Consider the following 17,897-nt stretch of genomic DNA (forward strand, 5'->3'; position numbering starts at 1 on the left):
CCTACAAGGAAATGGAGGTTAAGTAAATTCCTCAAAGGCATATATGGGGAGCCAGGATTCAAAAGTGGGCCACCTAGCTCCGGTCTGCCATCTGAGCTTGCTATACAATTGTGTCAGCTTTTTCTTTTTTCCTTTTTCTTTCTTTCCTTCCTTTTTTTTTTTTTTTTTTTTTTTTTTTTGAGACAGAGTCTTGCTCTGCTGTCCAGGCTGGAGTGCAGTGGCATGATCTCTGCTCACTGCAATTTCCACCTCCCGGGTTCAACAATTCTCCTGCCTCAGCCTCCTGAGTAGCCTATGGTAGGGACTACAGGCACTTGCCAGCATGCCTGGCTAATTTTATATTTTTTAGTAGAGACAGGGTTTTGCCATGTTGGCCAGGCTGGTCTTGAACTCTTGACCTCAAGTGATCCACCCCACCTTGGCCTCCTAAAGTGCTGGGATTACAGGCGTGAGCTACTGAGCCCAGCTGGCATTTTCCCTGTGGCTATTCATAAGGATCTAAGACCTACGCTTTAATAAGTACTCTGCCTCAAGATCATCTTTGGCTTTTCCTTCTAGAATACTTACTGTCGGGGAAGGGGCAAGTTCTGGAGAATGAAGGGTAGTGCTAAAACAAAGAAAGAGGACAGAAAAGAGACAACCTCCAGGACTCCAAAGATTTTTCCTATTTGACATTTTTCCCTTTGGCCAGAAATGTTTTCTCTTGTCTTGGTGACATGAGCACTTATGAGATAGGCTATGGCGAGATAACCAGTATATTTCAGTGTTAGCACAGGGGTATTTCTCCTTAATGCAAGGTTTGCTGAGTGCTCATGGGGGTGACCTCTATGCAGTGACTCAGTGATCTGGAATCCCTTTTGTCAGGGATTTGGCTCCTAAGGTCTCCTATAACAGGGAGTGAGAGAGATGGAGAAAGTCTAATAGCTTTTAACTGCTCTGGACAAGAAGTGTCCAGGCTAGAATAGGTTTCATAGCCCCAGCCTAATTGAAGGGAAGCTAAGAGTACCTCCTGAAATACTGATGGGAATTGTGGTGAATACTTTCTCTGTTACAGTAAACTAATGGATTGAGTTGAGGTACATTTAGTAGAGGGAATTAAACTGGCTTGATCAGTTTCTTAAACTCTAATCAATTCCTGAAGACAATTCTGGGAATAAGGAGCCATTGGACTAATTCAACTATACCCCCCACCCGCCTTTTTTTTAAATCTCCCTAACTTCTGGTGCAACTGGGGGCAAAGCTGGATATTAGCTAATCAAAAAGTGTTCACATTTCATTACTGCTTAAAGAAAGAAGCACAGACTCTCTCCTCTCAGCACATTTCTGTTATTCCATGGACCACATTGACTTGAAATGCATACCGTGAGAGAAAATAAAATAGTTTAGCCAAAGAAAGTCTAGCCATTCATGGACAAGGGTGCTTTAGTCAATGACTACACAATCTTATTATTTGCAGGTATAATTATGATGGCTGCTGGTGTTTGGTTTCTTTTGAACATGAAATCTGTGGTAAAATTCTGGTTGTGCTATGCTCTTTTGCAGACAGCAAACATGTTCTATATTGTGATCATAATGGCCATAGTCCTGCTGAGCTTTGGAGTGGCACGCAAGGCCATCCTTTCACCAGAGGAGCCACCATCTTGGAGCCTTGCTCGAGATATTATATTTCAGCCATATTGGATGATATATGGAGAAGTCTATGCTGACCACATAGATGGTGTGTATGGGATTTTACCATCATGCAGAAATTGTGCCTTCATAGTTAACAAGAGTAAAATAAATCTGAAAAACAGTCATCTAAATCTTAAAAATGTTTGAATTTATGGTATTCTGTGCAGTTAATGTGCTAAATGTTTGTCTAGAGTCTCAGTACTGTGATTCACCTTATCTCTCATTCTTTTAAAATTCTTTATTTGCAGTTTGTTCAAGCAAGCCATCCTGCCCTCCTGGTTCTTTTCTTACGCCATTCTTGCAAGCTGTCTACCTCTTCGTGCAGTATATCATCATGGTGAACTTGTTGATTGCTTTCTTCAAGTAGGTTATTTCAATTAAATATGATTATTTTATTTAAATAAGAAATGTGGGCAGATATGTTCACTAGATTCACATATACTTTGACCATGTAACCTTTTGTTTTTGTGTGTTCTGTGTTTTACTATTATTGTTTTAAAATAAGGGTATAAAACTACTGGAAAGAAGGAAGCGGAGCATGGGAAACAGTGAAATAATAAATGCAGTCATTCATCGGTATCTGTGGAGGGCTGGTTCCAGGATCCCCTGTGGATACCAAACTCTATGGATGCTCCAATCCCTTATAGAAAATGGTGTAGTATTTCACATAACCTACATACATCCTCCTGTATACTTTAAATCATCTCTAAATTCCCTACAATACCTAATATAGTGTAAATGCAATACAAATAGTTGCTACACTGTATTGTTGAGGGAATAATGACAGAGATAAAAAGCCTCTGCATTTTCAGTACAGACACAATCATCCTTTTCTTTTCCCCAAATATTTTCAATCTGTGGTTGTTTGAATCCACAGACGCAGAACCCACGGGTATGGAGGAATGACTGCGGAGGGAAAGTACAGTGTAATACATCAAAGTGAAAGGAGATCTTGAATTGTGATTAGGCAGCAAGTTCGAATTATGAAAGGATAGCAAGTAGTCTGGGCATGGTGACTGGCGCCTGTAATCCAGATACTTTGGGAGGCCAAGGTGGGTGGATTACCTGAAGTCAGGAGTTCGAGACCAGCCTGATCAACGTGGAGAAACCTCATCTAAAAATGGAGACTAAAAAGTCTCTACTAAAAATACAAAATTAGCTGGACATGGTGGTGCATGCCTGTAATCCCACCTACTCAGGAGGGTGATGCAGGAGAATTGCTTGAACCTGGGAGGCGGAGGTTGCGGTGAGTCGAGACATGCCATTGCACTCCAGCCTGGGAAATAAGAGCAAAACTCCATCTCAAAAAAAAAAAAAAAAAAAAAAGAAAAGAAAAGATAGCAGGTGATGGAATTGCAAGTGGCTACAGAGTTCTTGATATGCTTTCTTCACTTGCTCCCAGCCTCCCCTCTTCTCTGTTTCCTTTCTTCCTCCCTCCCTCCCTTCTTCCCTCCCTTCTTTCCCTCTTTCTCCTTCTTTTCTTTTCTTTTTCTTTTGAGATGGATTCTTGCTCTGTCACCCAGGCTGGAGTGCAGTGGCTCCATCCTGGCTCACCGCAACCTCTGCCTCCTGGATTCAAGCAGTTCTCCTGCCTCAGCCTCCCAAGTAGCTGGGATTACAGGCACCTGTCACCATGCCTGGCTAATTTTTGTATTTTTAGTACAGATGGGGTTTCACCATGTTGGACAGGCTTGTCTCGAACTCCTGACCCCAAGTGATCCACCCACCTCAGTCTCTCAGAGTGCTGGGATTACAGGAGTGAGCCACTGTGCCTGGCCCTCTGTTTTCTTCTCTGTCACTTCTCACTTTTTCTCAGTCTTCTGTTCTGGATCATCTTCTCCCCAACCTTTTAACATTGGAATGTCCCCAAGCCCGTACCTTCCTCTTCCTTTATTTATGCTTTTTGTGATCTCTTTCAGTTTCCTGTATATCCTGAGCACACACAATTTATATCTCCAGCCCAGCTCTATTAAACCTCAGCCATAGAGATCAAACTGCCCCTTCCTTCACCAGTTAGAAATGTAATAGATTTCTAAAATTAAAATGCCCAAACTCTTAATCTCCACTCTTTCCCAACCAACATACTCTAATTTAATTGTAGTCTTTCCCAAATATGCAAGGAAGAATATGAGTTTTTGTTGATGTTGCATCTTTTCAGTTGTTTACACCAAAAACCAAGGAGTCATTCTTTCTTTCTTTTTCTTTACTCCACACCATGATTCTGTACATGGAGTCATTCTTAATGTCTCTCAAACCTCTACCTCCAAACTCTCAGGAACCTCTGTTGTTGACTCAACCTTCAGACAGATAACTGATTCAACTACCTCTCACTACCCCACTGTTACCAGAGAGCCTCTAATTTATCTCTGTCTTCTCGCTTTGACTCCCTGTATTCTTTTTTCAACACGGTAGTTCAAATGATCCTTTAAAAGCAGACATCAGAGGTTATTACTCTTCTGCTCCAAACTCTTCAATTCCTCCCATTTTACTTCTGCATGAAATTTAAAGTCACTACAATGACTTACATGACCCCTTGTGAGTTGACTTTCCTGTCAGTTTTTTTCTTTTTTTGAGACAGAGTTTTACCTTGTCACCCAGGCTGGAGTGCAATGGCGCGATCTCAGCTCACTGCAACCTCCGTCTCCCAGGTTCAAGCAATTTTCCTGCCTCAGCCTCCTGAGTAGCTGGGATTGTAGGCGCTTGCTACCACACCTGGCTAATTTTTGTATTTTTAGTAGAGACAGGGTTTCACCCTTTTGGCCAGGATGGTCTCAAACTCCTGACCTCAGGTGATCCACCTGCCTCCGCCTCCCAAAGTGCTGGGATTACAGGTGTGAGCCACCGCGCCCGGCCCTTGTCACATTTTTTTGGAAATGGAGTCTCGCTCTGTCACCCATGCTGGAGTTCAGTGGTGTGATCTCGGCTCACTGCAACCTCTGCCTCCCGGGTTCAAGCGATTCTTCTGCCTCAGCCTCCCAAGTAGCTGGGACTACAGGTGCATGCCACATGCCTGGCTAATTTTTGAATTTTTAGTAGAGATGGGGTTTTACCATATTGGCTAGGCTGGTCTTGAACTCCTGACCTCATGATCCATCCACCTCAGCCTCCCAAAGTGCTGGGATTACAGGCGTGAGCCACCATGCCTGCCGTCACTTCTTAAATTGTGCTTCACACTGCTCTTCCCCTGACCCATTCCTCTCCAACCACAGGCCCTTCAGTTTTTTAGACCACACTGGTGCCTTGCTATTTCCTCTGCCTAGAATGCTCTTCCTGCAGCCACCAGTAAGCCCCACTTCCTCACCCCTTCTCGTCTTGCTCAGAAGCAAGCAATTTATCTTAAACACTGAAAAGAGTACCTGACACCTGTTTGTTTCATAGACAAAAGAAACCAAGTGAAGTAATGGGAAGAAACTGGCATTTTCTGGATGCCTCTTAAATGTCAGGCACTGTGCTAGGTATTTTATTCCTTGCTTATCTTACTGAAGAGAAAAAGATAAGGGAAAATCAGTTTATGCAATATACTTAAAGAAAGTAGAGAACACAGGAGTTGAGAGGTAGGCAAAGTAAATCAGAATTCTTAAAAAAAAAAAAAAAAGTGACTGCTGTGTTGTTACCTATACGTGAAGAAGACAGTCCTTCCTGCTTGTTATATGATAGTCATTATCTCTCTTAGCCCAACTGTTTTAGGTACTTATAATATTTGCTGGTGTTTAGTTATAATAGCTATTTTTTATACATCAAATAATAAAAGGGTCTGAATTTTTGTTCGAGGGGAATGTGAGGAGACCGGGTCTCACTCTGTCACTCTGACTGGAGTGGTGGAGTGGTATGGCCTCAGCTCACTGCAACCTCCACCTCCCTGGTTCAAGTGATCCTCCTGGCTCAGCCTCCCAAATCGCTGGGACCACAGGTGCATGCCATCATGCCCAGCTAAATTTAGTATTTTTTGTAGAGATGGGTTTCACCATGTTGCTCAGGCTAGTAGTCTGAGATTTTTGTTTCTTAAAAATGCCCAGTGTCTCATTGCCCATTTGCTCTCAAGAAAAAGGCTCATGCCCCCATCTTAGCTCCAGGTGGGTAAGTGGGTGCTGGTGATGGGATGGCATGATGCTCCTGCTGTGGGTGTCACCAAGAGGCTCTTTGAATTCTTTGGGAAAAAGTGTTGCCAGGTAAGGTGGTGTGCTCCTGGTCACTAGGGATATACACTTGAGGTTGGGTGAACACCTGCTGGTCATGGTATCCAGTGATTCTTGCCCAGGCAGTCAGCTGGGAACAGGCCCTTCTGGGTCTTGGAGTCCAAAGAACTGCAGAGCAGCCCAGTGGGTGTGAGTCTGTTTCGAGTGGGAGCCAAGTCTGGAAGCCGGTGTGCATCAGTCATGTTTGGGTCTGGTTGGCTTGGCCACCACTGAAATAAGCAATTAAGTACGGACTCCTGGTATCTGCAGATCTCCTGCAAATAGGCCCAGAGAATAGCCTTGAAGCCACCTTTCCCCTCAGTGGGGCTGACCCTGTCCTTAATGCCGCAGTGGCATCCAGGGATCAGTGGAACTTTGTTTTGAGAACACTACTGCCTGTTACAGAGGCAGCACAAAGCTGGCGCCCCCTGAGCCAACACGGCACTGGGATGGCTTTCTAGGATAGAACTCTTTCGGTGATAGTCACGTCTCAAACGTAATAGCTGATTTTAAAAGCCAGCAGCAGTGACTCCATATATTTGAGTACAGGTGGCAGTTGCAGAGAGCCTCAGGCTGGAGAGGGTCAGTAGGAGCCTCCCACAGGGTAATCCTGGGGCAGACTGCGGCAGGGGGGCTGCAGCTCAGGGTGACTCCCAGCTCTGTCACCAGCAAGGTGACCCCTTTCTTCTGGAACCTTAATTCTGAAAGTCCCCGGTGGGGGTGCCCTTTCAGGTGCTCCCTTTCCATTTCAAAGGCTTGGATTCTCGATCTTGAAGCTGGATGTGGTAGGTACTGACGCTGGGCTTGTTTCCATTTGTGACATACAGAGGTCTCCTTTCTAGCCCCAGCCCAGGTGGTCAAGCCCATCCTAGCATCAGAACATGCTGCCTGCATTTTGTAGGTGGAAAGAGAAAAAAGTGACCTTGCATATTTTTTTCCTGAAACTTGAGGAACCAAGATACATACTACTGATTATTTTTTTCTTAAAGAAAACTAAACGCATGACTGCAGAGCAGTAGAGGTATACTGTGGGTCGGTGGGTGGGGGGAAGTATTTATGCTGCTTTTTGGAGATGGACTGGAACATCTGGTTTCTGTCCTCAGGCCCGACAGCTATGTCTATGTTCTGTAGAAGATGCCACAGTGAGACCCAGAGCCACCCCTTCCTGCCCTGGTACCATTTACATCTGGGAGCTTGTGGACTCCCGGCCTGTTGCTTCCTTTTTTTTTTTTTTTTTTTTTTGAGATTGAGTCTCGCTCAGTTGCCCAGGCTGGTGTGCATTAGTGTGATCTTGGCTCACTGCAACATCCACCTTCCGGGATCAAGCGATTCTCCTGCCTCAGCCTCCTGACTAGCTGGGATTATCGGCATCTGCCATCACGCCCAGCTACTTTTTGTATTTTTGTAGAGATGGGGTTTCACAATACTGGCCGGGCTGGTATTGAACTCCTGACCTCAGGTGATCTGCCCGCTTCAGCCTCCCAAAGCACTGGAATTACAGGTGTGAGCCACCATGCCCGGCCATTTCTACCTTCTATTCAGCCACTCTGATGTTGAGAGACAAGAAGAAATTGAACTTTTTGACAGTGTGTCAAAAAAAAAAATTTGAGAAATCCTCACATAGAACAAACTTCTCATGTTAGAGATGAACACACTGAAGACTATACAGACTGACTAACCCCAGATCTGACTACTTGTCCAGGAGCACGGTTACAGATAATTCTTTACAAAATAAAAACAAACAAACAAAAAAACAACAAAACTGAAATACATGGTGAAGGTCGCCATCTGCTGGTGGAAAGCTGTTGTCACATTGGAGTGAAACTACTATTAATAGCGTGCCCAACCCTAGAGTTTCTCTCTCATTGAACAGGGCCCCAAAATTTGCACTTCTTTTTTTTTTTTTCTGAGACGGAGTTTCGCTCTTGCTACCCAGGCTGGAGTGCAATGGCGCGATCTCGGCTGACCGCAACCTCCGCCTCCTGGGTTCAGGCAATTCTCCTGCCTCAGCCTCCTGAGTAGCTGGGATTACAGGCACGCGCCACCATGCCCAGCTAATTTTTTGTATTTTTAGTAGAGACGGGGTTTCACCATGTTGACCAGATGGTCTCGATCTCTTGACCTCATGATCCACCCGCCTCGGCCTCCCAAAGTGCTGGGATTACAGGCTTGAGCCACCGCGCCCGGCCAAAATGTGCACTTCTAACCTATTCTCAGGTGATACTGATGCTGCTGGCTCAGAGAACGTGCTTGAGAACTACTGATATAACCCAGTCATCTATGCTTCAATCACCTTCTGTATGGACTCTGTGAAATTTATATTCTTACCCAAAGATGGCTTTCTGTAGGATAATTGTTTTCTTTTCTTTATCACTGTTCAAGTTTAGGGTTGTCTGTGTTTTTATTTGCTAAATTTGGCTACCTTTCTCAAGTTCTATGCTGCTGTCTTTCTCTAAAGAAACTAAAATCTTCACACTGCAAGAAGAAGATTTTTTTTAAAAAGAAAACTAAATTTTATGTTAGTCTAAGCAAAATAGTAAGATGGACATTTTATTGCATTTCTCTTATATCGTATTTTATAAAGTTAAGTAGGTAAGAATGATATGTTGTTTCAGAATAACTGTACCCCCAACCATTACGCTCATGGCAAGTTTTTTTTTTTTTTTTTTGAGATGGAGTTTCGCTCTTGTTGCCTAAGCTGGAGTGCAATGGCACAAACTCAGCTCATCACAGCCTCCACCTCCCGGATTCAAGAGATTCTCCTGCCTCAGCCTCCCGAGTAGCTGGGATCACAGGCATGTGCCACCATGCCCAGCTCATTTTGTATTTTTAGTAAAGATGGGGTTTCTCCATGTTGATCAGTCTGGTCTTGAACTTCCAACCTCAGGTGATCCACCCGCCTCGGCCTCCCAAAATGCTGGGATTACAGGCGTGAGCCACTGCACTTGGCCGGCAAGTTCTAAATATCAATATTTACTATTCTGTGTCCACGTTACCACTATAAGGTGACCTGCCAATAAAGAGTTATTTTTATTGTAAAGTTAATCTGAATAATTTGTCTGGATTTTAATAGAAGCTCTGCTTTTTGATTTATTTTAAGGTGAATTGATTTTTCTTCCATTTCTTCATTAACACTGTTCTGTTTGGGTGTTTTCTCTGGGATTATTCTAGCAGTTCTCACATTTGACACTAGGTAGATGACGCAGAGGAACGTTAAAGCTGTTTCCTATAAATGATGAATCATAGACTGAAAAAGAGCGTCTATGTGAGAAGAGATGGTGACTTGAGAAGAGTGTTGAGTTCCAGCATGGATTTTTTTGCTCATTACACTGAAAATGTTGACATTTTCTTTTCTCTGATTGTAATGTCTGCCTTTTGCTTGATATTCTGATTATCATGTTTCATTATGGAAGGCAGCTAATATATTTTGTTTAGTGGAAGAAGAATATCTGTATTGGGTAACTGCTGGGAACGTCAGGTGAACCAATCATAAATGTAGGAAAATACAGAATCTGTTTCCTTTCAAGACTTCATATTAAAACATTGTCCCTCTCTTACTACATCTTACAGCAATGTTTACTTAGATATGAAATCCATTTCAAATAACCTGTGGAAATACAATCGCTATCGCTACATCATGACCTACCACGAGAAGCCCTGGCTGCCCCCACCTCTCATCCTGCTGAGCCACGTGGGCCTTCTCCTCCGCCACCTGTGCTGTCACCGAGCTCCTCACGACCAAGAAGAGGGTGACGTTGTGTTAAGTAAGTCATTCTATGTGAGGCAGGAGGAAGACAGCAAAAAGTAGAGATTCAAGGCAAAGATGGACTGGAGCAATGTAAATTAAGTTCAGGGCACTGGGAGGCTCTGGGAGTTCTCTGACAGTAGAATATCAGCTAATGCCCCAGATCTAAGTAAATATATTGACCTCATTATGAGGTCGCAGTGTCTTTTGCCAAGATGAATGGATACTTAGAAAGAAATAGATAGGAAGAGAAGCTCTGCTTGATTGTACAAAGGCTTTATGTCACATTGAAAACCTGTGTTTTCTCTGCTGACTGGAAAACTCATCAGAATAACTCCTAGAGGGTAGTCATGTGACCTGTGCTGTTCTCCACGTGGTGGAAGATGGAATTCAGACAGATTGGAGTTACAGAAGGCCTGGGATCTAAGGGAAGAGATGAGCAAAACTGGGCTTCACTTATTAACCAGAGTCACGGTCCTCTGGCTCTCTAATCTACTGAGTATGGCAGTGATTCTGAAATGGATGTTTCTTATTTTCAAGAACTTCAACTCAGAAACTGGGTGTGGGTGGTGCATGCCTGTAGTCCCAGCTACTCGGGAGTCTGAGGCACAAGAACTGCTTGAGCTCAGAAGTTTAAGGCCGTGGTGCCTGTGAACAGCCGCTCCACTTCAGCCTGGGCAACATTGTGAGTCAGGATGCAGAAACAGGGATTCTCACTTGTGTTTTTTCAAAGCATTAGCCTATATATTTTGAGGTTTTTCTAATTCCTCTTGTTTAGCCAAATCTTATCTGCATGATATGATTATCATACTAATTGTTGTCAAAAAACATTGCTTTTGGTGGTTTTTCAGATATTCTGTAGTTCCTGTCAAGCAATTCCACAATTGGTACCAGGCCCATTTCTAGATAGTTCCCAGAAATACAGGAAGCAGTGACATAAATGCACAATCCTTTATCCCAATTCCTAAATCTAAAATACCTCTGAAAACTGCAAGTCCTTCTTCTTCACAAATTGGGGAAAGACCCATTTGGCCAAAAGAGGCTGATGAGAATTCATGTGAAACCATTTATTCTTTTTTATTTCTTGTAGTATGAATATTCATTGATGTTGCTGCAGAAAATAGCAATATGTTTGATTTCAGGGATTGCTTTAACCTTAACTAGGGATTTTACTTCATTTATGGTATATTCACTGTATTAACTTTCTGAAGCTAGAAGAGAATAATTCTGAATTCTAAAATACTCTGGATTCTAGGAGTTTCAGGTAAGGGACAGTGGGCTACTTATGTGTTTAGGTAGATCCTTAGGAGTCAGTATATTATGGGGTTGACAGGGTGATATGCTTTTACTGGTGGTAGTTGGCTCTGTGAAGTATTTTTTCTCCTCCTGAGTCACTATGAAGATTTTTTTCTTTTTTTCTTTTTTGAGACAGAGTTTTGCTCTTGTTGCCCAGGTTGGAGTGCAATGGTGCAGTCTCAGTTCACTGCAACCTCTGCCTCCCAGGTTCAAGCAATTCTGCCTCAGCCTCCCGAGCAGCTGGGATTATGGGCATATGCCACCACACCCAGCTAATTTTGTATTTTTAGTAAAGATGGGGTTTCTCCATGTTGGTCAAGCTGGTCTCAAACTCCCGACCTCAGGTGGTCCTCCCACCTTGGCCTCCCAAAGTGCTGGGATTACAGGCGTGAACCACCACACCTGACCCTTTTGTCTTTTTCATACCCTACTCCCTGACCAAAAGATTCAGCGTTTGTATGAAAGCCAAAGCATAACTGAAGTTAACTTGAGGTTTTATAATTATACTGTAAATTTCAGGCTGCTAATAGGGAGATGTCCCAGGCTTTGGCTGCAGAAGCATTGCAACCTAATAGCAGAGCATGAATCGTCTGATAAATCCTGGAATCGACTAGGATTTGCCTAGACTTCCTACTACCATATGAAAGAATGTTTCCTAGGTTCACCTTGGTCTGGGCCTATAGGATGATTTCATATAAAACTCAAGTAACGTTTAAAGTGAGTTCACCCTGAGATTTTTGGAACATTCTTGAATTTTCATAACATTGCTTCTGATCCTTTATATTGAGGATAAAGACATTTACATAAGTCGCAGCAGCGCCACCTTGCGGACAGTTACAGGAAAGCTCTACATACCGTAAGCTGCACCTGCCACTGGGATCACTCTGGATTGTTGGCTCTCAGGGATCCACAGAAGGCTCACACCATGGCACCTGTAAAGTTTCTTGCTCAGAGGAGACTCTTTAATGAAAGACGACATTAGAGTTGGGTAGGGGATGGGAGATACTGAATATTTTCAACGTCCAAAATTTTTTCCCTGCCATTTAAATCAGAAAGCACTATCTACCTGAGTTGTGAATACATTTTACAGCAGAATAATACTTTTACCCATGTTTCCAATGTAAAATTAAGATTTTTGGTCATTAATTTTATCAGAAAATAATGTAACAATTGCATTTTAAATAAATTCTGGAGAACTATGTTCTTTTTCTCCTAATGTACACAAAACCGTTCAAAAAAGAGAACTTTCCAATTTAATCCTTTTAGCAGCATCGTTTCATTGATATATTTTCTCAGTATTACAAACTTGCTTAAAAGATGACATATTATTCTATTCGGCAAGGGTGAAAGCCAAGGTTGTAGACCAAATGGAAATGCTGGAGTTTGACAGAGAATTGCATTAGCCTTATAATATCACTTAGTAGTGTGTCTTTTTAATGAGTTAGTTATAATTGTGTCACAGAAGCTATACTGCCTTGATTGGCCATTGAATGGTAATAATAATATCTCCTTTTTCAGTAGAAGGACTTAGCATACATAAACTCGGTGTAACAAGGTAAAACTTTTTTATACTTACTGGATGCTTTCTTCTTATCTTGCTTTTAACCTATTGGTTATTTACTGTCATTTTGGTAGCTGAAAGAGTTGGCAGACAGGTTGATTAATGAGCACAAATACATACATTTTGATAGAAGAAATAAGACCTAGTGTTTAATAGATCAGTAGGGTTTTTGTTGTTGTTTTTTGAGATGGAGTCTCACTCTGTTACCCAGGCTAGAGTGCAGTGGAGCGATCTCAGCTCACTGTAACTTCTGCCTCCTGGATTCAAACAGTTCTCCCACCTCAGCCTCCAGAGTAGCTGGGATTACAGGCACCCACCACCACACACAGCTAAATTTTTTTTGGGGGGGTTTAAAGATCAGAGAGTTTAATAGGCATGTAAGAAGGAAGAAGCTCCCCTGTACAAGAGGGAGGGGGGCTCCAAAGCCAAAGAGGAAACCCCTAATTTTTATATTTTCAGTAAAGATGGGGTTTCACCATGTTGGCCAGGCTGGTCCTGAACTCCTGATCTCAAGTGATTCACCTGCCTCAGCCTCCCAAAGTGCTAGGATTGCAGGCGTGAGCCACTGTGCCAGGCCATCAGTAGGTTGACTACAGTTAAAATTAATTGATTATACATTTCAAAATAGCTGGAAGATAATAATTCAAATGTTCCTATCTTAAAGGATAGGCAAATATTTAAGGTGATCCTCCCACCTCAGCCTCCTGAGTAGCTGTGACTACAGGTTTCTGCCACAATTACTCTGATTTTATTATATGAATGTATTAAATTATTACAGGTATCTCGAAAATATGTACCTTTAATGTGGATCAATTAAAATTTAATTAATTTTAGAAAGTGTTGGCAGAGAGAAGACGATCACATTCCCCATTTTCATATAAAGGCAGTGAATTTGTGTTAATATGTAAAAACATTCTAACCTGTGAAAATATTGAAAGTATTCTATATATGAGTAATTTTCAAAAACAAGTAGGAGAGACCCAGGCTGGTGTTTCCAGTTGCTTTTCTTCTTTTCCTGTTTTGAGACAGGGTCTCGTTCTGTAGCCCAGGCTGGAGGGTAGTGGCGTGATCATGGCTCCCGCAGCCTTAAGCTCCCAGGCTCAAGCCATTCTCCTTCCTCAGCTTCCTGTGTAGCTGGGACCACAGGCACCTGTCTAATTTTTAAACTTTTTGTAGAGAGAGGGTGTGCCTATGTTGCCCAGGCTGGTTTCCTGCTCCTGAGCTCAAGCAATCTGTCCCCCTCAGCCTCCTAAAGTGTTGGGATTACAGGCGTGAGCCACCGCACCCGGCTTCCAGTTGTTTCTTGGTGCTGTTTCTGCATTAATATTAGAAATGGTTTGACAAGGTGACAAACTTTTATCACACAGGCTACAGTTTCTCATTTTCAATACAAGTGTAAGAAAAGCCACTCATGCCCTGAGGCGAATAATGATTGTTTCTGTGTATCGTACTTCTTCCTATAGAACTCTACCTGAGTAAGGAAGATCTGAAAAAACTTCATGATTTTGAGGAGCAGTGTGTGGAAAAATACTTCCATGAGAAGATGGAAAACGTGAATTGTAGTTGTGAGGAGCGAATCCGAGTGACATCAAAAAGGTAGATAGAAATCTTTTCCATTCTGAAACTACCACCAAAACTTGATTCAACTATAATATCTGAAAGAGTAGAAAGACCTACTTTCAAATCTTGGAGGTCTGAGTTCGTCATAATTTGAAACATTTAATAACATGTAATATTCATGTGATCAAAGTATATTTAATTGAGCATCTACTATATTCCAGGCAATCTTTTAGTTACTAGGAGTAAGTGGTTAAAAGACACAAGAGTGCTTGTCTTCATGGGACTTACATTCCTGTGTGTGTGTGTGTGTGTGTGTGTGTGTCCCCGTGTGTGGTGGGGGGTGGTGAGGGAAATGAAGTGGGTGGAGAACAAAACCTAAGCAAGGAAACTCAAAAAGAAATTGTGGCCGGGCGCGGTGGCTCAAGCCTGTAATCCCAGCACTTTGGGAGGCCGAGGCGGGTGGATCACGAGGTCAAGAGATCGAGACCATCCTGGTCAACATGGTGAAACCCCGTCTCTACTAAAGATACAAAAAATTAGCTGGGCATGGTGGCGTGTGCCTGTAATCCCAGCTACTCAGGAGGCTGAGGCAGGAGAATTGCCGGAACCCAGGAGGCGGAGGTTGCGGTGAGCCGAGATCGCGCCATTGCAGTCCCGCCTGGGTAACAAGGGCGAAACTCCGTCTCAAAAAAAAAAAAAAAAAAAAAAAAAAAATGTAATTTAACATGCAGTAAAAGAGCTTGGAAGAAAAATGAAGTAGTTGGCGAGAACAGGAAGTGACGGTGGCGTGAGCCGTAGCGGAGTTGGGGTCGAGCGGACCGTTTCCGAGTCGGGTCCTAGACGGTCGCTCCGAGGGTCTGAGAGGCCTGAAGGAAGCAGGCAGCGGCGAGGCGGCGCGTCCGGTGGAATAGCGCCCCTGGCGGAAGGAACGGCAGGCGCAGCCGCCTGAGGCGGCGCGGCGCGGGGCGCGGCCAGAGCGGAGGACGCGGACGCGGCGTGCTGGTTGGCTGGGGCGTCGCGGGGCTCTCGGGGCGTCGCCCCCGCGGCCGTGTGCCGTGGAGTTGGCGGCTGCGTCACTGAAGGGCGTGAAGAGGGCACAGGAGAGGCAGGGCTGCACCTGCATGTGGCTTTTGGGAGAAGTGTTACGGGGCGGGGAAGCAGGAGGAGGTCTGGGGGCCAGGTGAGGTTCTTTTGTTTGATTTTGCCTCACGTGGAGATAAACAGCGTGGTCCTGGAAATGACCCGCCGGCGAGGGAGAAACTCGGGAGCGGGAGGCAGGAGAAGTCCCTGAGAAGCTGGGAAAATGGAGGACCTGGGCTTTTCCCCGACGCAGGGGAACGGACGGGATGTGGCCAGAGGACAGGGGAATGCACCCCGGTCTTGAGGCAAAGTCGTCGACTGGGTGTGCCCGTGTGTGTGCCCGTGTGTGCGCGCGCGTGTGTGAGAGATTTTGAGGGAGGCAGGTGGTATGGGGGACGTTCAAAGGTTTGCGGAAAGAGGAGACTATGTTCTGGAGAACGTGCACCTATTAGGGACCTATAGTGGGATCTGACTATTGGGGATTTATTAATAGTTGGGGGAGCATTGCGTCGTGTGAAAATATGGAAGGCTATATGTGATGAAATGCCTTTTTTAAAAAAACACAGCATTGTTCTTGTAAATGGAAGCAAATTGACAGAAGTTAAATGTGTTCCTTCATTTTTGAACGACATGGAACTATGAAATATTATTCCTAATTATGCATGTTTTTTTTCCGATGTGCAAATATCAGGTAGATGTGAATCCTTAAGTATGGCCTTACGTAAAACTGAATCACATGAAGAGCTTTCTAAATGGTTCACTATGGGCATAAGTCATATTTATATAAATCTGGACTTCTCTCTTGGTACCATATTTATATAAATATGTGCTTCTGTGCCTGATTGAATTTCAGATCAAATTAATATTGAGAAAAAATGAAAAATCAAAATTTGAGCCCACAAAATTTGACTTCACCGACATTGTATCTTTAGTCCATAGTAATATGAATTTCTCTTTCTTTATTCTACGTGTTCTGCCCCTTTGATAGCTATGCTCATTGAGTCCGATGGGCAAGCTTGGTTCTTAGTTTTATGTGAAGCATAGGCCCATCTTAGAAGCTTACAGAGCTGCGAAGAAGTCCTGCTTCAGGCACTTACTAGTTGTATGTACATGGGCAAATTTACGGGACCTCTTTGAGCCGAGACGGTGGATCACTTGACATTTTTGTTGAGGTCATTTGTGGGGACCTCATAAATGAGGTATGGGAAAGAGGGGAGAATATTTCCTAAGGTAACTGAGCAATAGTTTGAAGAGGGAGGGGAAGAAAATTAGGAGGATTTTGCATGTTAACCTACCTCTGAAGAAGAGATTGCTTCAGAATCCTTCTAGAATTAAGTGAGTTGTGACAGTGGAAAAAGAGAACACAGTGAGGCTGTTTTCAATCTCACTTTCCCTATTTAGGACTCTAACTTCTTTTTTGATCCTAGTAGTCTTTAAGTCAGCTTTTCCCTTTCTCTGTTCTGCAGAGTAAGATGCTTTTAGGTATTTTTCCACATTAAGCATTTTTGGTACATTATATTTGGGAAATACTGTGGTTTTAAAAAATATAAACACTTTAACATAATATGCATTATGATTCATCAGCACAGAGTTACAGCTTAAGCAGGTCCCACTGCTATTTGACCATAAAGCCTTACTGAGGAACATCTGTGACATCTCCCAGCATGGGACTTTTTGGTGTAGTTCATGTACTGCTTCATGGTACTCTAGGAACCTCCAAAAGAAATTGCCTGGATCCTAGGTGAGTTGCTGAGAAGTACCAGAAAGCAGTGGTCAGTGCCACTGAATATGGAGTCAGCCTGTCTGGGTTTGATGCCTGACGTTTTCATTCGCCATGTGACTCTGGCTATGTAACCCAACCGCTTTTTTAAATTTTTGAGACAGAATTTCTCTCTTGTTGCCCAGGCTGGAGTGCAATGGCAGGATCCCAGTTCACTGCAACCTCTGCCTCCCGGGTTAAGGTGATTCTCCTGCCTCAGCCTCCCCAATAGCTGGGAATACAGGCACCTGCCACCACACTTGGCTAATGTTTTTTGTTTCTGTATTTTTAGTAGAGATGGTGTTTCACCATATTGCTCAGGCTGGTCTCAAACTCCTGACCTCAGGTTATCCACCTGCCTCGCCTTCCCAAAGTGCTGGGATTATAAGCATGAGCCACTGTGCCTGGCCAACCCAACCTCTTTTCTACAAAAGAGTAATAGTAATGCCTATCTTACAGGGTTGTTACATGGATTAAATAAAATAGTACAGGTAGAACTTTTATAAAATCCCTGGTACATAGGGAGCACTCAGTGAATATGGTGATTTTCATGATGATTGTAATTATATTTGCTATTATCTCATTTTAAGGTATCTTGTCTAAAAGCCCATAATAAAACAATTTCCATTCTCATTTTTCTTCCATTCTTGTACCTTGCACAGAGGAAACTAAAATTATAAATTTTATCTGTTAGAATGACTGAAAGCCTAGATTAAATTAATGTAGTTGGTAGTCCAGTAATATAATTGAAATATGTTTCACAGGACATTGAGTTTTAGAAAATAAGTACCTATAAAAGCAAGAGACCCGATTTGAGGGTGACCAGGTTATTTGTTTAACAGGTTTCTATTGTAGCATGTTACCTGTGGCTGTGAATAGTTGCTGGTTTCTATTGTATCCATTCGATGTGACTGCTGCTAATGGAACTTAATGAGACTCCATTACTGCTGTTCAGACTGTACTGTTTTTGAATTAGATGAAACAGTACACTGGATGGAGAGGCTCTAATTAAGCGTATTTGGAAGGAAGTGTACATATATTTTGTGCTGT

The 17,897-nt window shown here is 43.2% G+C and overlaps 1 protein-coding gene across 20 annotated transcripts in view; it reads left to right on the forward strand.

The window, feature by feature from the left end:
- Positions 1 to 17,897, forward strand: part of TRPM6 (transient receptor potential cation channel subfamily M member 6) — a 375,800-nt gene that overhangs the window by 128,192 nt on the left and 229,711 nt on the right. For all 20 annotated transcript variants that reach the window (XR_012516553.1, XR_012516546.1, XR_012516543.1 and 17 more), the window contains 4 exons: positions 1,543 to 1,717; positions 1,920 to 2,034; positions 9,417 to 9,610; positions 13,912 to 14,044. Coding sequence is in view for 3 of the 20 variants with exons in the window: in XM_010341208.3 (XP_010339510.2) it covers positions 1,543 to 1,717; positions 1,920 to 2,034; positions 9,417 to 9,610; positions 13,912 to 14,044 (617 nt within the window). In the remaining 17 variants the exon portion in view is untranslated. The remainder of the gene's footprint in view (positions 1 to 1,542; positions 1,718 to 1,919; positions 2,035 to 9,416; positions 9,611 to 13,911; positions 14,045 to 17,897) is intronic.

The sequence above is a fragment of the Saimiri boliviensis genome, chromosome 2 (genome assembly GCF_048565385.1).
Source record: "Saimiri boliviensis isolate mSaiBol1 chromosome 2, mSaiBol1.pri, whole genome shotgun sequence".
Classification (NCBI taxonomy): Eukaryota; Metazoa; Chordata; class Mammalia; order Primates; family Cebidae; genus Saimiri; species Saimiri boliviensis.